The following is a 27,599-nucleotide window of genomic DNA, read 5'->3' as shown; positions in this document are numbered from 1 at the left end:
ATATATATGTATATACATTATAATAAAGATTCTGGACTTTTAATTTGATGATTATATCTTTTCCTATGACGTCCATGACAACAACATCTGTCCAAACTCATATTGGACACACATCCAGGAAAATTCCAGTTGGTGAAATACGTACATCGTCCTCCATCCTTAATTCATATTACATCTTGCCCAAACTTGGACTGCTTTTGTTTTATCCGCTTTAAAATTTCCACAGATTCACCAGTCGTTCACAGTGAAGGTCAATGAAAACCATGTCTACTGGCTTACACAGTTGATCTGCCGTCTTAACCGATCATTATCATGTGCCTCTGATGAACCTAAACTCAAATCTAGTTAGTGCTGGAAAATGAAATGACAGGGAAATAGAGGAATGAGAGAAGGAGGAATTTAAATTCATTGACCTGGAGCAGATGTTCTGAAGGACAGAGGACTAAAACTAGTACTTAAAGTATTTTCCTCTCAAACAAAATGTGATCCAGCTGAAAGCTGGTCATGTTCACAGAGCAAACCCTCCACCCAGACGATGGTGTAAAGGGTTGGTCGTCACATCTTCCATCTTTTGTGACTAATTCTTAAACTGGTCCAGTGATAAAGATCATAAAATGCACTATTGTCCAATCAAAAGCATGTTTGTGCAAAGGAAATCCGGTTCAACACGATTAATAAGACTGAGACAGTGGTTGGTGCTAAGAGTTCAGGGTGAAAGGAGAGAAATAGAATCATAGACCGAGGCTGTGAATAAGTGAGACGGAGCGGAAGCACAGGGCCAGGAAACCAGTTCCCAGCAGGTCACCCATGGCGGTCAGGTACGGGATGGAGAAGTTGTCCGGGTCCAGACTCCTCCTCCACATGAAGCGGACGATGAGGTCAGCGACATAGAGGAGGATAGTGACCTTAAAAAGAGAAGGAAACAAAAAAACAACAACATGTTTGTATAATACTTCATGTTAAATGTATATATTTTATATTGTTAGTTTAATTTTGAAGGAGCAACTGTAACACACACAATTTTCCTGATTCTGAAAACTGTAGATGTCGAAGTTGAGATGTTGTTTTTTTTTAGAGGTTAAAAGAGGTAACAGCGAACTAATAGAAACTCAGAGGAGATAAGCAACGTATTGAAAATAGCAAAAACCATGGGATAAACTTTGTGAATATACATATATACATATATATATACATATATATTCACATATATATATATATATATGTTCATGAAAATTAGGCTAACAGTGGAATGTGTAAATGGTTGGGTAAAGGAAAACTGAATTTAATTGAAATAAGTGGCTAATATTGTTTTGCTGTTGTAAGCACAGAGTGAGAATTATGAAATGTTATGTCATCATTTCTGAATGTTGAGTTGTGCGGCGTGAAAAATGAGGACAGACTTGAAATCATGTCTCTTCATCGTGAAAACAAACACATTAATCTAACTCCAGCACATGAGCGCTAGTGTCAGTAATGTGGAGTCAACAGCGTGTTCAGCTTAGAGGTGCATTCAGTGAACCTTGTAAATTTGACTACTTCTGCAAACGCACCTGCATCTTCTAAACAAATGCCTTACAAGTATTTTCAGTAGCAGCTGTCTATAAATAAGTCCAAGCAGTGAACATTTTCAAGTCTAACTTGACTTTTCCTGACTTTGCCAAATGACAAATCACCAAGACTTTGACAGAGATGGCCAAAGATTAAAATGTCTAACACAGTAAAACACGGTATGGTTATGTTCATGTGTCTCAGAGTGTTACTAACACTTAACAGCAGAGATGACATTACGTAGAGGAGGTCAGAAAGGCGAGCATGGCAGAAGTGCACTTTCAGATCTGTCCAAGAACAAATCTCACCGAGCTGCTCAAACACCAACATCTGGCACGGCCCATTTCACAGGTAGGTAACATGTGGCTGTGGCCGCTTTCATCGGGCCGTGCCAAGTCTTATAATGTACCTTCTGATGACTTGTTTCCACAGTTTGTATCAGAGGGTTGTGTGAAACTTCAGGGGTAAAGTGAGGGCCAGTGAGTTCATGAGAGAGGGCTCATGAGTGCTCTTCTCACCTGTAGCAGAGCCGCACAGAGGTAGCAGATGGTGAAGGCGACAGAGATGGGAGCCTCATCTCCCTGCAGCAGAGAGATGGCGTAGAGGAAGACCAGGTGACCAGGGACAACCAGCATCAGCAGCACTCGAGCCGACTTTGAATTCACGCCTTGGAGACACAGAGAGAAGTGGCTTTCACTCAGTTGAGAGGTCTGTGAAGGTTCTCAGTCATCCATCTCCTGTGGAGGTGACTGGACTTTTGACTCTCTTGGATGAGAAGTGAAACGTCTACATCCAGCTAGGACTGTATCATTGTGTTACCTGTCTTTTTTTTTTTGTTACAATAAGTTTCACAAAAAAGTTAAAACTTAAACCACTAAGCAATTATTACCCAATGATTATTTGTATTAGTCAATGGTAAAATAATCATTAACTAACAATTAGTTCAGCATTACTTAATGTAGAGGATCCCAAACACCGGGTTGGGACCCTCAGATGGTCGTGGGGGGTTCTTTTTTGGGTCATCAGTATTTGGCCTGTACTAGTGGTATCAGTGCAACCCTAATTTGTGATGTAAAACATTTGTACGAATCACAAAAATATGAAATATGAAGTTGTGGGACTCATGAGAGTGGTAGGTGGGTCCCATGTGGCCCACAGGCTGCAAGTTTGAGACTTAAGAATTCAACTCATGTCAAACTGACAAACTGACAATTGCTCTTGCTGTAGGTCATTCTGTGATTATTCACTAGATGCCATGCACAGTGTGAATTATAGCAGTGATACCTGAAGAGAAGAAGGTAATGAAGGGATTGGGCCAGTGCTGCCTCATCTTGTAGGGCAGGACTCCAGGGATGCTCCAGAAGTGCAGGTACGTGGAGATCCTACTGGCCTGAATGGCCACCAAGTTTCCACCCACTCCTACACACACACAACGGGGGAGGAAAATAAAAAAACACACACACAGAAGGAAAGCACACGCAAGAGAAGATCAATCAGGTTGTAACACAATGTAGAGAAGCCACTACAAAGCACTGCTTTTAACTCCTGAAGAATCCCCATCAAGATTCAATTTGTAAAAAAACAAAAAGCCACTCAAAATGACAAATATTTGCAGCATTGTTTTTCCAGCACATCTTCCCAACACACAGGGAAACTGGTATTGATTTTATATTCTAATGACCAAAGAAAGCCACAAGTTCTTTCAAACAGTGGGCAGTAAACACAGCTTTAAACTTGAAGTAAACACAAATGTAATATTTTCTTGGTTTTATCGTCATAAACGGCACATAAATTAAATCAAGTAATAACACGAGCTCGGCTAATCCGAGAGCCATTTGAATAAGACACACGGACTTAGAGTTAAACCGTTGCCATGTGAGTCACAGTCACTGACAGATGAACACAAAACAAAAGTACAAGAGCAGCTACACAAACAGAACCAGCGGAAAGAAAGTTCAACCGCATTTATGCGGCCGAATGATTCTGACCGTGAAATAGGAAAGTGGCTGTGCAAAAATCATCACGTCTTTTTAAAGATTCTTTGTTGCCCTACAAACTTGGGTTAATTGCTGCTTTCTCATCAAAATTCAGAGATACAGGTGCAGAGGTCACGCCAAGAAAAATCATCATCTGCCAGACAGATCGACCCAAAAAGGCTCATCAGGATCAAATATTAGATATGAAAGACTTTTCCTGTAAAATCAATTCAGGCCGCTTTCATTTCCGCACAGCTTAGCTTCATCTCACTGCAGGACAATTGTTCCACACAACACTGTCGTTTAAAAGTCCATTTTAATTACAATGATGCTGACAGCTGTATCTGTGCCTAACTCAGTTACACTAAACACCTTTCCAAGTTATTTATCTCCCAGAATGAGCACAGATGTTCTTTTGTGAGATGAAAAAGACTTGAGGGAACTTGGAGTAAAACACAATACTGGTTTTTTAATGCAAGCCAGTGATGAGGAAAATGGGAAATTCAAACCAGACTAGAATTTCCCAGAGAGCGAAAGAGAGGGATAAACATCGAGAGGATGGGAAGAGGCAAAAATGAGAGACAGTGACAGTGAGAGCTGAGGATTATTAAAGGCCCTGTCTGCAGTGTCTGGATAGTGGGTGTGCACCATTAGTGGTTTAAACCAACTCATATATACTCAGTTGATCCTTGCATGCATCACCTCGTCGCCAAACCAGTAACTCTGAGTGCTGCTTCTACTTCACTATGCCTGAAATTCTATTAACGGGTGGAACATTGCTTATTTTTCATATACTGTGTTTAAAGTATTGTCCATTCTCTGATTTTTGCAGTGGATTTTTAGCATTATGCAATTTCAATGCTTCAATTACATTGTTAGGGATTGCACATGGGTCAGTTTACAAAATCTCTCCCTTTTCTCCTTCCCTCTGTTCTTGATTATTTCTTCTATCCTGCAACTTCCACATTACGCCATTTGTTTGTTTGTAACCATTGTTAGGCTTTTACTCATTACCTCTATAATTCTCTGAAAAAAGGAATCCACTACTCCAGTTACTTATTAAACAATTTTATCCTACAAACTTGGCTTAATTGCTTCTTTCTTGTCAAAATTCAGACTTTATATATGTGCACCTTTGTAAGAACACCAGAGGCCATGCCAAAAATGATCATCTGCCAGACACTGAAACTGCCATTTCACTGTTAAATCAATGCAGTGTACAGTTTTTTTGGCTGAAGTCTGGCCCTCACTAGAGGATTTCCAAATGTGATTTGATTTTAAAAACGTGGGAGACCACATACACAGCGGACTTTGTTGCTGGTTTTCAATGTTTTAACCTTGAGAAAGCACAGACTAGATTATCCAGTCAAGACGCAGGACCACACCTTTGGCGTTTAATCAAACCATATCAGGGAGGGGCCTCAACATGGCGCCAGCCAAATCGCAAATGAAAAGGCTTCAAATCGGGACTCCGGGATCTTATGGTCGACGTCACTATCAGTTGCCACTTGTTACCAAATGTATTCATTCATTCCTAGTTTTTTCTCTCTTTGCACAGACAGTCATAGATATATCATATTTGAACATGTTGATTCATTTGACATGCTAATTTTAGCCTGTTTTTACCTCAGGTTTATTGATTGACCATTGCATGATGTTTACAGCAATAAATGCGACCTCAAGTATTAAATTCTTAAAACGCTAAAACGAGAAATGAGAAGTTTTTGTTTTTGTTGCTGTGTTGTTAGATTAAAATATGTCTATTTTAAACATGGTGATTAGATACTGTGAGTAAGCTAGCATTTACATTTCTTGACAACAGTTGTCTTTACTGCAGTGGTCATTGCGCCACACACACACAATCACTTCTGAGGCATATTTTCTATTTATATGATCATGGCTTCAATAACTTATGTTATTAGGTTATCGTATTATTGTTAGGTTATTAGGTTATTGTACCCAGAAAATGGAGTATTAGTGCTAGATAGTTAGACTGACATTGTAACCCAAGCTAAAGTTGCTAAACTAAAAGCTATGATTGCACAATCACTAATTCACAACAACCCACTTAAACTTGTGTATTAAACTGTCTGAGTTGATTGAGGGAGTATTTTCATGAACTGGGAACACAACTATACACTTTTGAAAAGACTGAACTGCAGCCTCAGTGTGAGTCACCGAAGCTGTTCCTTAAGCGGTGCTTCTACAAAAGATGTTGCCTCTAAAATTGTTCCAGTGGTTTAAAAGCTTCATTTACAGAAGTCTTTGGCAGCGCTGACCTTAAATGATGTAGACTTTTATATGAGAGGCAAATACTTTCCAAGGTTTTAGACCAGCTTCATTTCCAGACAGACACTAGTTTTCATTTCCAAATGACAGTTTAAATCTACTTGAAAAAAGAAACTGATAAAGCAACATAATATATAGTGCAAATCCCAAACCTGAAAAATATGGTGCTCCACCAAACGGCGATAATCTCAGTCTGACAAGATAATCTTAAAACATATGATGGCCCACTGTCATGCCAAAGTAGCCACTTACTCATCAATAACAGGAGGAAATAACCAGCCCGTGTTCCTTTTCAGAGGTGTAGCCAGGCTGACAGGTTCGGTGGCTCAGAGGAATTCTAATGATCATGTACTAACCTTGTACAGCATTTAGACTGGTTTTCTTTCACTGACACTGACCAACTAACATTAATATTCTGTTGGCCACAGTCCGTTATTTTTTACAAATCATTTCTTATTAAAAATGTGTATATCCTGCCTTTTTTTTTTGCTGTACAAATAGGGGGTGGTTCAAAATATATATACATTTGGTGATATATCATCGTCCTTCCTCATGCGACATCAGGGCAAATATTGATATTTTAATGAACAAATTAAGGCTTCACTTTTAACTTTTCAGGGATGTTTTGTTTTCTTCAGTGAGACAGATATCGTGATGTATCGCTATATGGTTGTCTCGCAATATATTGATTATCACAGAATCGTTGTATCGTGATATTATTGGTATCGTGGACCATGTATCGTGTATCGTATCGTGAGGTACCCTGTGATTCCCAACCCTGGTTATAACGAGACTCTGTTTTTTTGTTTTTGTTTGAGTTTTCTTTAGCGTGGTCAAACTCAATGCGTGTGACATAATTTCAAATGAACGCAATTCACATCAGTGTGTAGGATTAAGCTGCCCAAAGGCCCTTCCTGCAGACTGCGGAATAAACTCTTTTGGAATAAAGGGTGCACTCCTCAATCTTCTGTGACTCTGTGGTGCCATCTTGACCACAGGCAGGAAGAAGCTGGATATACTGACGAATCTCTGTCCAGGGATGCCCACTTTACCCAACAGAGGTGGTGGGAGAAAGAAGAATACGGTGTCAAGCTATCATCTGTGATGGACAATCACAGCACTGCAGCTCCTTCACTGACAGACTGAAACACCCTACTGTACAACAAGCACTGATCTCAGCAGACCACATGAAAATGATAGTCCATTCTGTGCAATACAAGGTCATTTTGTGTATATTCTGGTTAACATAAAATGTATAATGGATCATAAAAGTACACATTTTTCACAGATGTGAATTACATGTTTATTATTATTTATTACCTTTATTTCGACTTTCTTTGTTGCTGCTGTAACAATGTATATTTCCCCGTTGTGGGAGTAAAATAGGGTTATCTGATCTTATCTGATGACTTGTAATCTTTCTAAGTGATAAGTTCAGCATTTCTCTTGAACTTGTTGTGTCTGATTATGACAGTGTTTCCTTCCTGCTCATCAAACATACTTTGTGCAAGGACAGAAGGTTTAGGTGCAGAGTGAGAATGAAGAAGCAAAAACAAATACAGTTAAATAGACTGCAGATATCTGCCTGCATGACTCTCATTTTTAGACATAATATACTACAGAAAAGGAGGCCCATATAAACACATAGCATCTTATGCTATGTTTGTATGCACGTCCCATGAATTAGAGATGTTTATTTAACCGGTGATTTCCATGCCTACTGCTGGTTCTTTAGTATTCTGGTTTCTGTGAGCAGCATGCATATGTCCTATTTAACCTTCACTCTGTAGTCTGGTCAACATCCACTTCAGGGCAAACTCAACTCAATCCCCAACTCGATTACATCAGCTTACCGTTAATGACGGGTGTAAAGACGGCCATGCCCTCAAAGTTGGGATCGCTCACTGTCTTGTCCAGTATAAGGCCTCCAAAGCTGGAAATCACAAGCACAGAGAACCACACACAGTTAGAGCCGTGGTTTCTTGGCTTGGAGTCAGACCGGAGGAAACCACTCACATTAACAGTCCACACACACAGTTTACTATTTATCCTTCTCACTTCATTAATCAGTTTTTTCTTCGACTGCATGAGCTCTGGAGGAAAATCAGCAGGTTTTAATTAAAGACTCCTCAGAAAATAACAAACTGGTTTAGACATAGTTTTATGCAGCATTTTGTTTCACAGCACAAAGTTAAATCAACACAAAGAGTGTAATTTCTTAATTGATGCTTAGGTTTTATTCAAATCTTGTCAGTTTCTCTTTAATTCAGGTTCTGGCAGTGCACCTACTTTCAACCTTAACTACACAATTCCTCCAAAAAAAATCTATTTTAATGGTTGACAGATTGTGATGAAGTCAAAAAAGGAGAGCGTGAGGATTACACTGTATGTACCTGCTAATGGACATAGCGACTATAACAGGCTGCCAGCCTGAGCGGAGAACCTCGCTGATCTGAGGACTCTGTCGAGCCACCACCACCCACAGTGGGATCAGAGCCAGGAAGACCAGACACACCAGGGGGGACAGGTACCATATATCTGCACGACAGCAACACATGAAGAGCGTGAAGAAATGCACTTCTGCACATTTTCTTGTCACTACACTAGATGGTCGGATGAGTCATGAGGTTAAATGTACTTTCATTATCCACAACAGAACAGAACAGAACATACTGTACATGCAAGAATAGGATACAGTTAGCAACATAGTCGTACTCCATTCCCACTGGTTAAAAAAACCTGTTTAATCCTGTTTGAACAGGTTTTGAACCAGTGAGAATGTGTTTATTCAGTATAAACTCTGCATTGGCTCTGATAGGCATCAGTGGGAATGTAAGAGCCAGATGAAAATGCTAATTTCTTCTTCTGATGTACCACTAGGGTATGCACAAGAAAATTCGTTTTTTTTGTCATCCCGGAGACAAAAACAGTCACACAGAAGTGGCATTTTGGGATGCCGAAATGGGTCTCACAACGTCACTGTTGCCTTTTTGTGTATAACCATACACTACTTTTGGGACAACAATGTTGTAATCGAACCTCTCTCCTGCGCTAGCATTTGCATTTGCTATTGTTCTCATCTTCCTCTCTTCTGTTTAGAGATTGTTTAGTCTATACTCTTCATGATAACTTTTATTTTCTTTCCTTAGTCACACTGGCTTGGTTCATGTGACTGTTTATTCAAACAAAGCATTATTTCTAAGAAAAAAGTGTACACCAGCGTGCATGTTTTATGCACATGTTCAATTTTTATCACAGCATTACAGCACCACATACAGGCCTGGCATATGTACTACAGCGTTTAGAGTCAAAGGTTTTATGTGGATGAAGACATTCCTAATGGAAAACATTTTAAAAGTGACAAAGAAAAAGATGGCAGAGGTAAAGTTCTGTTTCCATGTGCTGGATAAGCCCTTTATCTTCCGACCACTAGCTTATCTGTTAGCTTAACCGTTAACATACTGTAGCTGTGAGCCATGAATGTTTTTAGTGAACCTTAATTTTTATATCTTGGGATAGCACTCAATATTTTTATTTACTCTTATTTATTTTTATTAGTGACTTAACATTGCTCACTGAATGAGGGACCGAAGTAAAACATACAAAATAGTTCAGACTGTCACTGAGTTCCATTGTGTTGTTTGTTTTCTCCGATTCATTACGCTTCTGCTGCATTTGTGACGTCATATATCAAGCGTGGGTGACGCAGGAATGAAAAAAAAAACCCCACTAGCGTTAGAAAGATATACCAGCTAATTTAATTGTGAAAGAGGCTTAAGTGTCCAGTGATGACAATGTTTTTTGGTGAATATTTGTCATCGCCTCATACAATCAATCACACAATCATAAAACCTGCACTAACCCTTTAAAAGGCCTGAAACAATGTGGATGCAGAAGAAACTGTATCATCACCACATACATTCATACAAACACACCATGGTGAGAAGACTGGGAAAATAAATCTGACTTCTGCTGCCACCTTGTGTTCTACTTTACAACCATGATGAATTCAAGATGTGTCTTAGTGGGGAAACAGGTCATAAATCATATGACAACATGTCATATTCAAAAGGTACACAAATTGCTGCAGTGACTGATGGATAGAACACAGCACATCTGCACAGACAAACAGAGAATCATAAATCAGATCTAAGATCTGGTTGAACTGCCTCTGCTTGTGTGTTCTTAGTCAAATCTTCTCACCTATGTGATTGTAGAGTGTGCTGCTGACTCCAGCCAGCAGGGACAGTGTGATCAAGTCTCCTAGACTGGCTGCAATCGGCGTGGCCACATTGTCAGGGTTGATCCCGACCTTCCTGGAACCTATGATGACTCCGATCATCACCAGACCTACGGAAACCAAGGAGAGACGAGTGGAAGTGAAGACAGACAAAAAAAGACAGATACAAAGTGACTGAGAGAAACCGCAACTGTCAGCCCTTTGCACACAGAGAGGCACACTTTATTGCGTTGTGCCAGAATGCTTTCATAAGAGCCACATGACAACATTAAGTTGTTTTTTCATCTATGAGTAAAGACAATTTTCAACCAGCCTCACAGTGACAGCTGGAAAATGGGAAAAAACGAAACGAGCCGCATTCAGAGTTGAGCTAAATAAAAATGTATAATGTATATCAGAAAAATGATTCATCGAGAAACAGCAGAGTAAAGAGAGGAAAGCTAGAATGAAATGAGTCCCAGCTGAGACATTAGCAGACATTTGTTTTCTCCACAAGTCAAGTCTGTGTACGGGATGCATTACAGACCGGTCAGTAATCACATGTTGGGAGGACGCTGATGTTTTGCTGTTCTGTCAATCTTAACTTTGTAGTGAAAAATTGACGTTTTCAAAATAAAATTCCCATTCTGATTCGTGTTAAATAAAGCACTGACTTCATTAGTGGAGAGTTAATTTAGTGGCTTGGGGGTTACTAAATGACAGTTCTTGATAATGAGGAGTCAAGGCTCCTCATAAATTAATGTTAATTTTATGACTCACTGAGCAGATGAACAGCCTCACAGTTCTCCCACCTATCGTCCAGTTCTAACTCAAAGGGTTTGGGGTCAAATGTTTAAAGGCTATTAAGCTCTTCATCATGTGAAGCTTCAGGTTCTTTTCATCCAAACACAGTTTGGTTCAACTGAAGCAGGGATTGCATCTGCATGAATAACTTCCTTCACTTTATAGACTTTATTTACTGAGGGAAAGCTATCGAATAACCAGTTTCTAAATAACAAATTTACTTTATTGTTTTCCCCTTGTACAGTTACCGCTTACTATAGCTTACTGAACTGCTTTAGATGCATCAGAAAAATGAAAGAGTCTCAGATGACTGACCTAAAGACAGAGCAGCTACAAAAGCGGTGGTGATGCTGCTGGCACACAGAACAGCTGCCTGGTCCAGTTCAACGCCTCCTCTGGAAATGGCTCCTAAACACACAGCTGCCACTGCTGCCAGGAAGCCCACCACTGTGGCCTGAACCTGCAGGAAATCACACCCAATGGGGGACATTATTATTACAGCCAGTAAGCCAGGAGCATTTTTGGGCTTGGTCCAACCAGTATGGTTTTCCAGTTTACAATGTTAAATCTGCAGTGCCCGCTTTTTATATAGAAAGTAGGGATGCACCAACACTGACACCAGTATGTGTTGCAATGTCAGCAGTTTGAAAAAAAATCAAGATAAGCGGTGACGACAAAAAGTAGAGCAGACTGCAACCTGTGCTGTGCTCAACTGTCAGTAGGAGGAGGAGGTGAAATGTAGCTCCTTCAACACATTATGATACACAATAACGACCAAGAAAATGATTTATTCACTAAAGATGAAGTATTATTCATTCAAATCTAATTCAATTAAGTACTCAGTATCATCAGGTACTGACATTTAATTAATTATTATATCTAACAGCTCCATGTGACACTCTTTGTGTTTCCGTCTCGTGTCGCCCGCTGACATTTTATATCAAGACAGACGGTTAAAGCAAGACAGCTGCTCTGCATTTGTATTCACACAAACACTCTGATAGTATTGTTCAACAAAATCTGTTTTCAGATGAAGGACAATTTCTAGATCAAACAAAGACAGAATAACAACAAAAATCACACACTGCAGCTTTAAAACACCAAATCCAAATACTGTAGATTACCTGTATTAGTGCCAGATTGCTACACACCATGGTCCACTGTTTTTTGGGGTCATCCATTTGTCCTGTGTTGGACTAAAAACACGGAGATAACAATATCAATATGTCATCATTCAAATGATATCTTTATGAACAACTTCTGATAATAATGTGGAATATCATCATTTACTCTAACTCAGGGGCAGACAAAAGGGCTGACTTCTGAAATGAAAGAGCCTGTGTCTGAATTAAATAAATAATTACTCCCCTTTAAATTTAACCAGATGAAGGAAAAGAAAAAGGGTTTGTTAAAACCTGAGGTTTTGGTAAAACATCAAGGTTAGTTTCACATTTTCCACAAAGCAATGAGATATTTACCTTCACCCTACCAGTGGGTACAAGGATAGAAATACAAGAAATACAGCAATAGCACAGGGTTTATGACAAATGCAGTAATATATATACATGTACATTTGTAGCTTTGCAGTACACATAAGAAGAGGATACAGGCAGCTTATAACAAAGACCTATATGGGACAAGAATAATCAGTGAAGCCAAAAACAGCCTTACTGCCCATCACCATTTTATATCAGTTTCTAAAGCATGCACATTACTTTTTATAGCTTTTATAGCATTTGAATGCTATAAAAGTGCTATGGTATTCAGTTCCATATCAACATTGGCAGGGCGGCCCAGTTTTGCTCATTTTTTCCCTGTCTTGTTATCCTTCTTTTGCTTCCTACACTCTTGTTTTCTTCAGCTGCACCAAAATCTTTGTCCTGACGACTAGTGTTGTTACATAACGGACATTTGAGAAGTAAGGATTAGGTAAAATGAACAAACAATCGTCTTGAGGAAACGTGTCTGTTTCTAAAACAAATAGTGATATATGACACGAGGGCCTCAAAATATTTAACATTATTAGCCAGTTATTCTTACAGCAGTGGAGAGGCGAGCAGCCAGAGTCATCTCCAGGTTTCCCTTGAGTCCAACCAGCGCAGGCACCAGGATGAAAACCTCTGTTATCACCTTAAACACCTCCCAGTGCTGGACAGAAAATGTTGGAAAGACAGTCACAAGAACAAAAAACACAATTATGAAGTTCAGATGATTATGATTCTCTTAGTTCAACCTTCACTTTGACATGTCTGCTCTAAAAAGCAGCAGCAGCACCACTGAACTTCCCGAACCTTGTCTCCTCCTGCTGTAGTTAAACAAGCCCATAGCATAATGTAGACAACCCAGTAGCCCACTTATCCCCCTTCCCACATCTGTGAGCATCATGTGACACCACGCCATAATGCACCCAGGTTCACTGGGTTTGGAAGACGTACAGGTCACAGAGTCTGCCTCCCTCACATTTTCTGACTACAACTCCAGCTGGCAGGTCCAAAATGGTTGAGATCTTTAAATAGATGCATTTATAAAAGAATGACGCAGCTGCCAAGAGTGAGGAGATGTGGAGCAGAGGGAGGCAGGGAATTAAAGATTAGAGGCCGGAAACAGAGGAAGGGAAATAGAAACGTCAAAAGTTTGTTGAGTGTTTTAAGAATGTGTTAGTTAGATGGGTGCATTGAATAAAGGCAATAGACCATCAATATTAGAGCAGAATATTAAAAAATAAAATGGTGGACCACTGTTCTTTTCTACCACATAGCCTATAGCAACCAGACATGATACATTATTGAAAGGTTGTTGTCCTTTCAGAAGCTGTATCCTCATATGATCAGAAAAACAATCCCTTCTGCATCAAGTACAGCAAAAAAAAAAACCCAACAAGATTGTTCAGTAAACCTAAGATAAATATGAGAGCTACATCACCACCAACACCAGTGCAAAGTGCAATGGAAACAGATGGATGAATCCAAAAAGCCATTATCACTGCTACTTCTTAAAAGCACAACAGTAAAACAAAAACAATATGGAGGCAGTGATAAGGCCTTATCACTGGCCTAAGGGGGAGGATTAAAGAGAAAACTGTTAATTAGAGTTTTGTTTTGTACCTCAATCTCTTTGTGGGTGTGTGCACTTTTATTTTCTACCGCCTCAAGCTAAGTTTTGTACAAAGATTTGAATGGCGGTTAGAATTAAGGTGAGGGTTAAGCATTAATTGATTATAGTTAAGGTTAGAGATGAAGTATTGTTTTGGCTGTCAATGGAAGTCAAAGCAGTGTCCTAAAAAGAGTAGGATCGCTAACCTGTGTGCAATGATGTAAGGACAGTAAAAAGTTTAAATCACTTTTGAGGCTTAGACCTGGGTCATACTTCCCACATGACGTCTGCTACCATATGCATAACATAAATGTGTCTGTGATGATGATTGCGGGCCCTATGTTGATAAATGTGAGCACCTCCACATTTTGGCATGCATGGACATGGTCTGCACATGCTCCTTGTAACACTGTAACACTTTTCAGTTCAGTTCGTGGCCAGTACCCAAACATGTACCACTCAGCACTCTACAAAGACATGAGAATGGGGGGAAAACCGCTGGCAAGAAATCGCCACTACGGAATGGAATGTGTGGAACAATTATGCAGATGTGGACACTCAATTCATTATGCAGGGAGCTGTGGTCATGTATGCACATGTTAAAAAGTTAAGTGGCTCTCTAGGGACAAGGAATGCAGAAAGTGATTAGAGAAAGGGTTGGGTTCAGGCATGTAGTTGAGATGGTTAGGGTTGTGGTAATGGGATAGCAAGTGCATTATGTCTATAAATGTCCTCACAGCTATAGAGAGACAAGTGTGTGTGTCTATTTATATACACATCACTCTCAGGTTCTGGACTAGTAGGTCTAGCTGACGTCTGTCATACAGGGAGGCTATCTTGGGACATGGCCCGCTTCTGCTGTAAAGCCACTGCTGCTGCTGCTTGGCTGTGACTTTACACTGTGCTGTACTCTAAAAAGCAATGTTTATAATTACGAATAATTACTCTCCGTCATTGCAGTGACTATCACATCAACACGTGCACTCACTCACTGCTTTATATCCACACCACGGAAGAAATATTTCAACTATATCGTGAACAGTGTGGACATTCATTTCTTCGACTGACTCTCCCTCGACTGCTAAATCAATTTCTTTAGTCTAAATGAATCACAGTTTCGTATTCCCCTCCTCGCTCTCTCCACTCCTCCTTTTCATCCTTCAGTCTCTTATTGAATTAACTGTTCACTTTTATCACAAGGCTCTCTCCTCTCTCTCTCTTACCTAAATCTAAATCTGATATGGAAAACTAAGAAAGGTGGATGTTACACAAGACGCCATGCAGTTAAGAGAAGATGGCACTGCCAAAGGAGAGACAAGAATATTGAAAGTAATACACCTATTATCTACTTTTATATACAGCGTATCCATCCATTTAACCCAACAACTACCCAGTTATCGGCCCGTTTTAAATAAAAAAAACACCACTCATTCTTTCCTCCATCCGTGCAATTACTCCGACATCCTGCCTGAGTCTATCAATTCCACCATCAGCTACTAATTTTCCCATTACTCTCCCTACACGGCTGTGCTCAGAGTCATCAATAAAGTAGATGGGACTGGAAAAATATCCAGTTTTTAATAAAAAAAACAATGTCAGTCCAACCCTAATCCAAACCTGAGGATGAATATTAAAAGATGCCTGGAAGAGACCACGCTCAACCCAGCGGAGGCTTAGGTCCAATGTTACTGCCAATCCATCCTTATGACACTAGAAAACCTTATCAACTGTCCGTGGCAGTCTGTGCATAGTATGTTCTCATCCAAGTTGGCAATCTTTACCCATAAGAATCTGACCTCCCATTTTTGAAGCTTGGCCAATGCCATGTTGAGATTTTGCAACAAACAAGGCTCCTATTGGACAATACTTGCTGTCAATCACATTGTCCTGCAAATCGGAAGATAGTTTACAAAATTGACATGTGCTACTAAAGAAGACGGTAAACTAGTGATCAAGTGACCATTAATTCCTAAAGAAAATGTTTACTGATGTTGCAAATGTCATACAGACTTCTTTTTGCCTCTAGCAGAGTTGCCCCCTGGTGGCTATTCAGTATAATCTGCCAAGCTGTCTTCATTTGGCAAACCGATTTTTACACACGTTCAACAAGGTAACAAATGTTGATATCCATAGTATAAAAAACTGTCACCGACCGTTGGTAGTTATTCCTTGATCTGACGCTCTTGTATTGAGATTTTCATGAAATTGTCACAGCACTAAATAAATCAAAGATTTAATTTACCATAACCTAAACCTTGATATGCAGTAATTGTCATGAAACCTCCCACAAATGAATCTACTTAGATTTCCGTACATGAACAAGGTCCATAACGATACCAGCGAAGACCATCCCGAGCCCTGACACCAGGTACGGCACTATGACCTGAGCAGCAATCAGCCAGGAGCTCTCTGGTAGGAAACCGTGTTCGGATCGAGTCAATTTCCAAGTCACACCGCGTAACTTTTTGCCCTGGTAGCGCAGCTCCACCTCCAGACGAGTTACCACCATGATGACAACGAGGAGTTTCTCAGTCAGTTCAGAATGTGTCGCTTTTCCATTGTAACTGAAATCCAAACCTAAAGGACGAGTGTTCAGTCGAGGCAGGAAACGGTTTCTGACGGTGGATATCTCAAACTTTGCTGCGAAGTTTCCCCCTTTCCTCAGACGTGATCGGAGTGAATGCTGAAGAAACCGGTCTGTGTTATTTTTCCTTCTTTTGAAAAAAGCCAAGGGCAAAAGACTTTAGGCTGATTGTGAGACCTTTGTGACTTTGGAACAGACAATCTTATGAAACATTTGACCTCTGAAGGAGAAAACGAATCATCTACTACATCATTTTGCTCAAGTTAGTGCTTCTTTTTCAGACAAATTTAGTGTTAGAGGCTTTAACTCTAACTTGAGGGCAATGGAGTGTGGCATCTTTGGCCCAGTGGTGAGTCAGCAGTGATGAGGTATCCGTTTTTCAGCACCACTGGGGAGCACAATCATTAACACCATTTCTGATTCATAGGTCACAACGTTCTCTACAAGTGCAGCTGCTCCAAAATCTGCAGTCACTCTCGCCTTCTCTTTGTTTTCAAGTTAAGGTGAGTCAGACGTACACATAGGTCAGAGAGAAAGACAAATCATAGTTCAAGAAGTCATGACTTAGTCCAGTCATTGTGATCTACTTGAGAATCCATCAGATTTAGTTCAAAGTCCTTTCACCTGAGTTTACTGGTTGTTGGTTGAAGCACTGAATCCTTCTTGATCCAGCGTGGAAACTACTTAACCAACAATTTAAAGGCACAGCTGTATCCTTGTACCTGTCGTGACAGTGGCAAAAAGGATGAAGATTTGTCCAAAACGTCTGGAGAGTTAAAAGCAGTAGGATTCCTCTATATCTTTGTCATTCCTTCACAAATTTGGCAAAGAGTGACGAGAGAAACAAACAGAGCTCCAGTACAGCGTAAAGTCATCACAGACTGATCCACTGACAAAATGCAGCAGCCGGCTCCTGGCAGGCTGGAGTGTTTCTATCCTCCTCTCAGCATCAGGGTAATCCTGCTCCCTCTGCTCTGCTCTGCTGTGACGTAGCAGAGAAAGAGGCAGGACTGTCTGCACCGCTCGACTTGCAAACTCATGAGGGAAATGACCGGCTCACTGCCTCACACACGTCGTCCTGTTTTTCCTTGCTGCGTGCCTGCTGCCTCTCATCCTGCCTCCTGCTCACCATGTGACATCCTTCTTTCTATGTCACCCAGTCTGACTGCATTTCTTCCTCGTTCCTTCTCTTTCGAATCTCTCGCTCCCTAATGTGATTCATTCTCTCTTTACTCAATCCATATTTCTTTACCCCGGGGGTTCACCACCATAAATGATGCATTTGCACCATAATCCTGCCAACCTGCCCTGCTACTCTCTCTCCGTGTTCTAAAAAACACAAGCAATCTAAGAAGCTGAACTGAACATTAATAATCTTCTGAGATAAAAAGCTTCTGAGAATCACTTTCAGTGCGACAACAAATATCCCTTCATGTAACAATGACCTATTTTGAAGGGAGATTAAGGGTCTTCTTTTGTCTAATCTTTACTAAAGTTAATGATTTCAAATTACTAACTTGTTATCTTCCACTCTGTAGTAGACAAAACAGTTTTGGTGAAACGATTGATACATTTTCTGTAGTAAAATAACACAACAATGAAGTTAATGAAGCTGCTGTCAGTTGTTGTGGCTAACATCCTGTCCATTGCTGCGGACAACATTTGGTACTTTTCAATTACATAGTTCTAGCACAACTCGGCTTGACTCTGTGCTTTTGTTAGTGTCTGCTCTGACGAGTGTCGTCGCTGGAAGAAGCTGTATCTAATTTAATTTCCATTCAAATAGTGATTTTCACCAATAAAGAGATAAATGGACACCCTTATATTTCCTAGAACCTTGACTCTTGAGAAGAACTGCATCAGTCAGTACAACAAAAAGAAGAGAGGAAGGAGGATTATTAAGCCCCGCTCACCAAGCAGAAAAAACATTTTGACAACAGAAGAAGTCGTCGCCAACGATAGTCACCCAAGCCTCGACCTGGCGACCCTCGAACCAGCTGACACCCCGACTCCCCTGGCTGACTGGCCTTTCAGCTGATGACCTACTCGAACCAGACGTGTCCGGGGGAGCTGTAGCATTGTTCTCTTCTTCTTTGGTAAGAATGCATCCTATACTCGACGTTCAGACTCGTACCGCCACCCGGTCGTGAAGTGGGATACTACAGGACCCTGCCGCGTGAGTATACAAAATGCGAAGCACAATGCAACGCGCACTTCGGTGAGTATACCAGGCCTTAATACATTTTATTAGGACCAATGATGGTGAAAAGTTGCATCATAGAATGTAAGATTAAATTTTGCAGGTCTATTTCAAGCGAGCAAGTAATAATATTGAGGCCAGACATCAGAAAATGATTTACACAATTGTGTAATGCAGCTTAAAATGAGTAAACCTGACTTGGACAGCAAAATTAAAATGGCAAAAGAAGGATGTAGGATGTAACGATAAAAAGTAGAGGGTAGATGCTTGACAAAAGACTGTGGTTGGACAAGATCCACATCCACCACAGGCCACAGCCACAACACTTCACGCTGATAGTCAAATCTTCTCATACTAAGTTCATCTCCATTAAGAAATGCTACTTTTAATATCCTTCTACAGCCTCTGTGCTTTTCAGACACAGTGCTCAGTCAAAACCCTCCATCAGACGCTGCAGGGAAACTGTCACTGTAGAGGAGAAAGTGGAGGAAATACTGATGAGCAGCAGATGGAGTGAAAGGAGGGAGGCATATGAGGGAAGACGACGTCGACAGAGAGGTATGAAGAGGTACCAGCTCATCATAAAGCCAGACAGCAGTGCGTCTGAGCCCAGATGGCTGCAGACCAAACTGCCAGGGAGTCTGGCAGGGAATGAAGACGAGACAACACACAAACAGAGGCATTTTCTCCACAACAGTAAAAAGGGATGACACATATACACACACAGACACACACTCACAAAATACAAACAGCCTCAGGTAGAACAAAGACTCTGTGACAACATTTGCTTGATAAACAACAAAACTATAGAGTCTGGGGACACATTTGGTTTTCAAAGTGTATACAAAAGACTTTTTTATGCTTTTTGTGATCCAATCAAACATTGTCCACACTTTATGGGAAGATAATATAAAACTCTCTGTATTATGTTTAAAGCTGCAGGGGCAGTGGGTTCAATAGCTAAAACATGGTTTAGTCATATTTTATTAAAAGTGTCAAACACTATAGCTGGTTGAAGGCTATATATGAATATTTGGACATTGGTCTTTGTTGACAAAGATAGTGAAGGAGAGACAGGAAACAGGCGAAGCAATGTTTCTAGTTTTATATCACTGTCAGCAGAATATTGTGGTGATTCAGAGTGCATTACATCACAGTGAGACTTTTTTGTTACTGTTTCACAATTATTAATCTGGGAAATTGTTGGCCGATGACTCAATGATAACAATATCAATAGTTGCAGCCCAAAAAGGTTTCATAAATTAGACAAACACTGAATGTTTTTGGAGATATTGTCATGTAATTTTCCCTGAATAAAATCGATTGACATGTGACAAATACACCTGTTACACAACAGTTCCTGGCGTCTATCTCTCTTCCCCGTCTTCCTTTTCATTCTAATTTCCACCACCTCTCCTTCACTACCCTCTTCCTTTCTCTCCTCTCTCCTACCCCAACCAATCAAGACAGATGGCCGTACACTTTGAGTCTTGGTTCATTCATTTATTCATTGTCTACCACAGGGGTGTCAAACTCAAATTACCTGGGGGCCAGTGAGCATATAGTCTGGTCAAGCGGGGGCCGACATAGAGGTAAAATGGGGAAAAAACAACTATTTGGTAAAGTAAAGTAAAAGTGCTTGTTTTGATATAAAATGATTCACAATAAAAACATATTTATGATGCACAAAAACGGAGAATTAAATTGAAAATTTAGCAAATAATGATGAGGATAATTGTGATTAAAACAGCTTAAATATATGTAATTTCATGTTGAGTGTAAAACATTCAATAAAGCAATGATTACAACCGAATGTCTTATTACTATTATAAAAATATTGCCGGCAAATACATTTAGTCTTATATACTGTCTCTATTCCATCACCTTGCACGGTGGTGGGCGGGCCACATGTACAGTAATCGATTGGAGGACCACCAGTTTGACACATGTGGTCTACCACTTTATCCTCCACAGGCAGAAGTCTTTTGCTGCAAGGCAAATTTAAGAGATATTGTGTATCAGTTTGCTGCTGCAGCACTGTGCAAACTCACCTGTACATTGTCCAGCACCATGCCGGCCATCACCATGCCCATTCCAGCCAACAGGTAAGGAAACACCACCTGAAGACAAATAGCTGTGGACGACTCCTCCTCCACCTTGGCCACTGACACCTTAGGCTTCTCTGCTGGTTTTTTAGGAGGCAGAGGCTGGAAGACTGGGGGTAAGATGAGGTCATCCTGTCCGTCTAAGGTGCCTCCTAGGCAGGCACTGGGACTCCCACCTGGGCTCTTCCCCTTAGAGCGGGACTTTTTGCCCTTTTTCCTGTGGCGGGGCTGCTGTGGTGCCTTCTCCTCACTGGGCATGATGGTTGTGCTGGTTTAATCTGGGGATGCAAAATAAAATTGTTTTCATTATTCACTATCATTTTCTGATTTTTCAGCTTCTTAAAGGTGAATATTTTCTGTTTCCTTTACTCCATACAACAAAGAAATCATTGAATCTGAATAATTTCAGTTAGTGGACAAAACAAGACATTCGAGAACATAATTATTTCCACATTTTAAAACGCTGATCAACGTTTTTTTTTACATTTTCTTGACCAAACAAGTACTCAATTAATCGATTAGGAAAATAATCGGAAATTGCAGCCCATGTTGGGCATGTTGTTTTATCCTTTAAGCTCTACTGAGTTGGAAATGTTTTATAATTTCCTTTTCAGGAAACCAAATAAACTACACAATGATACAGCAAAAAGAGGAGAGACATTAACCAATCAGTAGTTCAGCTCAGTTCAGTTCATAGGTGAATAGCCTTTGATGGATCCTTTAATTAATTGAAAACGTTCATTCTAAACCATGAATAGAGTGATATTAATGCACATTTGCAGGTTTTGTCTCTGCATCCTTTAATTTATCTGTCAAAACAGTCAAATGAATTGTTTGATTTTATGAATTGTTTTACCATTTAGTTTTTGGTACTATTGACACTTCACTTTTACTAGTGTAGTAAGATATACTTATCAGTATTTTGTCAAGATGTCTCCAACTGCACGGAACCCGCCACAATAACCCCCATATGTCATGTTGATCCATAAGATATCTGCAGTTACTGTGACCATTAATGATCAATCATGCAAAATCAAATATTACTCACAGCCATGACTGCAATATCTCATGTGGCTTCTGGATATAATAATGGGATTATAACATAAACTTTAATTCCTCTGCTCTTATCATCCTATTTTCAGTTATTCATCATTTGCCATTAAAATATCTGAAATATAGTTGTTTACTAACTTAAACAATACAATATACAATACAAAACATCTACCTCTAAGGTGTAACTTTAAAATATATTATAAAATATTCCAATTGTTGGTTAACATTAAATGCAGTTACAGTCAACATTTAAAGGTTATGGTATATTTTTGTGTGGATCAAAGTAAAGTGCTAACTCTCCTGATAAAATAATATTTAAAGATATAGTCAAATAAAAATAAGTGTGCTGAGCAGGATTTTGATATTAATCATCAAGTTCTCACTATAGTGAGAGCATACAACCATGAATTGCATTTCACTACCACTTTTCTGTGGTTGTTTACTTTTACTTTTGTTAGCACTGATAAGCTGAAACATTAAAACAGAGAACTTGCTTTAATATTATGGCTGATGACTGTGTATTGAATCAATATACAACCACGTCCCAGTTTAAATTGAATGGTCATTCTCATGGGACTATGTGAAATGTGAAATAAAGGAGAGAGTATGTCATAAGCGATCCTATGCAAACTTAAATCAAAGTTACTGTCACGTAGCTTAACTGCAGTAGAATGTCTTGCACATTTAAAACAAATAAGACAGCCTATGACAGTGAAAGTGGTGTATGGTAACTGACAGCGGCCACTGGAGCACTCATTCATCGGTGTTGTTTATCCAGTCTGAAACAAGGAGTAATGAAAATATGAATACACACTGTCGACGACTGAGTCCCGGAAATGTCGTAAAATGTCAACATTCGTGCGCAGGTCGTCGGGAAACGCGTCACGACAGTAAAGTACACAAAGGACGGCAGCGTCTGTCTCCCGCAATCCGAGCTGAGCTGTCCTCTGCCGCCGCTGTCGCTGCTGACTGCAGCAGGCTGCCATGTGTCCATCCCATAATGCTACGACTCCCGGTAACCCACGGTTACGCAGGCAGATGGCGCTCTCTGATTGGATAGAAACTGTGGTAAAATAAAAGCACCGTTAAGCTCCGCCCCCCTCTGAAGTGAAGTTTGGGTGAAAGCTGAGAGGGAAGAGTGGGTGGGTGTAACGCACAGTGAAATATCACACTTAATACATAATCCGTACCGTTTGGATATGTTTTAATGCCAAGTTTCCTTGAAAACGTTTTAAATTTGTGAAGGTTTGAGGAGCAAATGTGGTTGCAGTGGGACACATTCACTGAAAACTATTAGTGATTCATGTCTCGTGATGTCATGACTTGTAATGTGACTTGTAACAGCCTCGCCTTGCTTCACGGCTGTTGACAGAGTTCCCGCACCTTAGCTGAAATGAAATTAAAGGCCTTTCCATGACCAATTCTCTCAAATTCAAGGACCAAATTTGGACCAAACAGCTTGAAGGGAAAAATCCAGAGTTACAGCCATTCTAGGTCTATTTGTAGGTCTACAATTGAGTCAAACTAATGATTTTTGAGAAATTTTGTGTTTTGCGATTTCGACTGAAAGAGCTAAGACAGGGCACAAATCGCTATTTTTTAAAAACACTGTTCGGCTCAAGACAAGGAGAAGTTGGAGAAGGTTCCTACAGACAAACCACAGTGTCCATAACTTTGCAAGTGTACAGACAGATTCTATAGAAGTGGGTAATGTACTGGACATCACCCAAAGTTGCCTTCCTGTGAAGTCCTCTTCAAAGTCTGTAATAGTCGATTGCAGAATTCTATCTCTAAACAGACTATGCTGTTCTATGCAGCGCCCTCTCAATTTCGACTTCAATACTAGCCTATATTGGAATATGGAAATACACTCCTGCGTGTTTGGTGCTGCAAAAATTGTCCAATTGACGTGATCGTGATACCAACACAAAATATGAACCTGTTGTACTTGCTGTAAGTTGCATGTACAAAATAGCATAAAATGTTCCCATCTCCATGGTTGATGATGTTTCAAGAGAAAATCAGTAGCTATGTTTACATGGACACAAGTAATTGGAATAAAATTCAAATCGGATTAAAAAATCCATCATGTAAACATGGCAAACTGATACACTCTAATCCGATACAATCCGTTCACAAACAAATATCCTTCCGAACAAGAAGGCTGGTACATGCAGATTGTCTTGTGGATCCGTGTTCATCATAACTTCCATGTTTGGTGCTATCACGTCTCATCCACGTTACCGTGTTTTTGTTACTGCTCGAAAAGGATGGAACCATGTTGGGAGCAAAAAACTGGTCAGGAGGTGACACAGTTCTGCTTCTTGAGACTCTAAAAGAACTCCGAATTGTAAAACGTCTTGATGGTCCATGTAAACGGTGGAATCGTAAATTCTGAACGGAACAATCTTTTTTTGGAATAAAGAAATTTTACAAATGGAAACATAGCCCATGACGCAGTGACACACATTTGCTAGCCCAGGTTCCACGTACCCCTTCCGGAATGCTAGGGAGGAGTCTTGCCTTGTCTTTGTTGGACTTGGACTTGGAAGGATCTGCTCTTCTAAGCAAGGATCCTTGACTTTAGGAGGTAAGGGATTCCCTGGTATTTCCTTGGTTTCTGATTTACTGAGTGATATCACAATGACTGCGTCACTCCCAAGTGGTACACACACACACACACACACACACAATGTATGATCAAAGTCTGTGTCACTGATCATGAATACGCACACTTGGTCAACATTTGCTCCTTATATTGAGGCTCAAAATCACAAACCTTAACGCAGTCACGCAATTAACTTAAGCCTGTAACACACACACACACACACACACACAGATTTGAAGTATCATTCTTACCTTTGTCTCCACAGCTTGTGAAGCCCAGTGTGGGCTCAACTGAGGTGAACGCAAGCGTCTAAAAAAAGAGTAAATGGAGAGTAAATGTCTGTCTCTATTACTGCTGCATGTGTGCGTGTGTTCTGCTTTCCATTTGCCCCTGAATTTTCTTTACGTACTGCATGTCTCTGCGTTAAACTGGGTGTGTGTGCACGTTTGTGTGTGTGTGTGTGTGTGTATGTGTGTGTGTGAGTGTGTCACCATCTTGAATTTCATGGCATTGGCAGATAAGGATATCCCCCTTCTCCTCCTGTCATTTTCCATCTCTGGTAAGACTGTTGACAGCAGCAGTCGGCTTCATTCATGGAAAGGAAAAAACCTCATTAAACTCCCCATAATCATGCGGTAACATGATCAGCCAGTATTGGGTCGCATGTTTGGTATCTGCTAAGTATAAGTTAAGTTTATATATTTGTATTTGTCAATGTTGTCGTCCACTAATCAACACGGAGCAACATATTTTTACAGGGGGCTTCACTGTTGCTTTGTAATGTGACGCTGCACTGCGCGCATGCTGTAACATTCACTGGTTATGTCATGGCGATGTCCATCAGTGGTCAGTGTCTAAATAGAACTCTCACTTGTGTATTCCATTCACGTGGGTGACAAAGTGAGAGTTTCTTCTTTTAGTTTAGGCCCATCTATGCAGTTGCCAGCTCCAACGCTGGACTCACATGTACACGGTGGAGGCATCGCCTGAAATTCATCTCATTCACTTTCTCAAACTGCATTGTGGGTCTGTCACTTTCCAAGAATTAACACAGGCGCCAGCTAATCAAATCACATTCATGCATTCAAACACTACATGGCTCAAATGAAGGTCTCGATCAAGGTTGTTCTCCCCATTACCAAGGTTATTGTCAGATGAAGTACACCCATCAATGGCGGACATAGCAAAAATTCACTTTAGCAACATTAGCAACTCTTGCTACGTAGTTAGCCATGGCAGACTGCTCACCGTGAGTGTTGACGTGCAACTGCATTGGTTACAGCAGTGTGGTGGTATGTAGTTATTTAGGCTCACTGGTATGAAGAAAAGAGAGTACAATAAAGCTACAGTGTGCAACTTTTAGGTCACTGTCATAATGAATGCTAATGAGTGCTAATGTGCTTGTTTCTGTAGAAACCAACGCTGATATATGCTTTCACCATATGGACAGTTCAACGCAACAAAATGGACTCAATCATTTAATGGCGTCTCTTATTGAAGTTAAGTGTCTAAAGCCATGTATAAAGCCATGGTTCCTAACCTGGGGTCCAAGCCCCCCTCAGGGGGCACCACAGATCACATGGGGGCTCTAAGGTTATAAAAAAGGGCACAAGAAAGGGGGCTTCAAGGAAAAAAGAAAAAAGGTTGGGAATTGGTCTGCAGCAAATGTTTCATAACAGTGGTTTCCAACCTTTTCTCACACACACACAACAGTGATCTCTGGCACCCTTGAACCCCAGGTTAGGAACCATGGCTGTAGACGAAAGATCATCCGAAAAGGTAAGTTGCTTTGCATACAGTGATCAAAAACATTACATAACAGAAACTATACACATTTAACATTTAAACCCCCCACACAGTTATCATCCAATGTATGCACTTCTCAACTGACCTCACATTCTACTGTTTCTGTGAAGGCTGCAGGACTTCCTGATCCTCCTCTTGATCTCATGTTTACAGACATCATCAACAACTCCTGCTCTTATTTTCTCACTGCCCAAGGGTCCTGAAGAAAGTTTTCTCTGTGAACATATTTAACTGCCAGCAGATGCAGTCCAAAATATTGGTGCACGAGCAGTACACCATTTTACCACTAGATGGTAGCATGGCTTAAAGACAAAAATTGGTTGAGTTTTCTTTTCTTTTTTTTCTTTTTTGTTAAAAAACCCCAACAACTTTCAGGAGTTTTTAAAACAGGCAATTGCCTGGCAAAGTTCTCACCCCCTTGCAACATTATACTGAGTCTAAAAACAGTGTCCTGTGGAGAGACTTTATTTATACAAGTACACTTGAACAGTTTTGGCCTGATCATAGCTGCTACAGTTCAAATAATGAGACTTGTGAAAATGTTCAAGTATGGAGATACATTTAAAGTATTAAAAAGGTACAGTGAGTGTTGGTGGTCTGTAAGGATCATACATATGTCACAGGCTTTAAGTTATTTAAGTTAATAGTAACATGACCCGTGTCAGAGTTATGGGTTCCTATATCCCTCTATTCAGAGGTGGAAAAGCCCTTTGGGGGTTATGGAAAGCTGGTTTACAGGCCCTCACTGTTTATTTTCAACTCATATTATCTATAATCAAAACCAGGATAGCCGAAGATTGCCTTCCTGTGTGCACGGTGTGTACCAGTTGTACAGTGTGGTGCTATTTTTCTTTGGCTTAAGATCGCAATGGCTGTGTGAGCCGTGGCATTTTCAGCACCTCATTAACGCCTCCATGCAGATGTTGTGCACATGCAAAGCATATATAGGCAGAAATTCATGTATGAAGTACATCATTAAAAATGCATTAAACATAGCACCACACACATATATATTGTATATATATAACCCCACCTTATTCCTTTTTAAATGTATAGTTATTCAAATATTGTTGTCACATCGTGTAGATAAATACATGATGTATCCAAGCTCACACTGTTACTCCATCTATATGTAAAAGAAGATACAAACACAATCACATGACGAGCCAAGATGGCAGAGGTGAAAGGAAACCGATACAGTATGTCTCTATAGAGTCCTTTGAATTTTGAAACGATGCAAAAGCTTTGAGTCCGTCTTTTCATGAATGAAATCTAAGAGTCAAGGAAGTTGTAGAAAAAGAAAGAATAACATAT

At 40.2% G+C, this 27,599-nt stretch overlaps 1 protein-coding gene across 4 annotated transcripts; it reads right to left on the bottom strand.

Annotated features, from left to right (window-relative positions):
• On the bottom strand, positions 1 to 24,869 carry LOC122777755 (solute carrier family 41 member 3). Of its 4 annotated transcripts, none has more exons than XM_044039200.1 (11): positions 24,731 to 24,869; positions 20,765 to 21,096; positions 12,877 to 12,984; positions 11,961 to 12,032; positions 11,152 to 11,296; positions 10,017 to 10,163; positions 8,207 to 8,351; positions 7,667 to 7,746; positions 2,833 to 2,967; positions 2,067 to 2,215; positions 1 to 905 (listed from the first exon to the last, which is right to left on the bottom strand). In XM_044039200.1, the coding sequence occupies exons 2-11, from the start codon at positions 21,074 to 21,076 to the stop codon at positions 732 to 734; spliced, it is 1,467 nt and encodes a 488-aa protein (XP_043895135.1). In that variant the 5' UTR covers positions 21,077 to 21,096; positions 24,731 to 24,869; the 3' UTR covers positions 1 to 731. The 4 variants fall into 4 exon arrangements, with proteins under 4 accessions (XP_043895135.1, XP_043895134.1, XP_043895136.1 ...); XM_044039199.1 differs by lacking the exon at positions 24,731 to 24,869 and adding an exon at positions 22,686 to 22,854; XM_044039201.1 differs by lacking the exon at positions 24,731 to 24,869 and adding an exon at positions 22,608 to 22,670.
• Positions 24,870 to 27,599: the final 2,730 nt, after the last annotated feature.

The sequence above is a fragment of the Solea senegalensis genome, linkage group LG11, assembly GCF_019176455.1.
Source record: "Solea senegalensis isolate Sse05_10M linkage group LG11, IFAPA_SoseM_1, whole genome shotgun sequence".
In the NCBI taxonomy this organism is placed as follows: domain Eukaryota; kingdom Metazoa; phylum Chordata; class Actinopteri; order Pleuronectiformes; family Soleidae; genus Solea; species Solea senegalensis.
The sequence above is the reverse complement of the archived record's forward strand: the minus strand, read 5'-3'. Positions and strand labels throughout refer to the sequence as shown.

What these genes read in the sequence shown, in the direction of transcription:
- LOC122777755 (XM_044039200.1), bottom strand. Translation starts at nt 21,076, where the DNA reads ATGCCCAGTGAGGAGAAGGCACCACAGCAGCCCCGCCACAGGAAAAAG. An exon ending in TGGTGCTGGACAATGTACAG is followed by an intron (nt 12,985 to 20,764) that starts GTGAGTTTGCAC and finishes TTTTCTGTCCAG; the next exon opens with CACTGGGAGGTGTTTAAGGT. An exon ending in CTTTACACCCGTCATTAACG is followed by an intron (nt 2,968 to 7,666) that starts GTAAGCTGATGT and finishes GTGTGTGTGTAG; the next exon opens with GAGTGGGTGGAAACTTGGTG.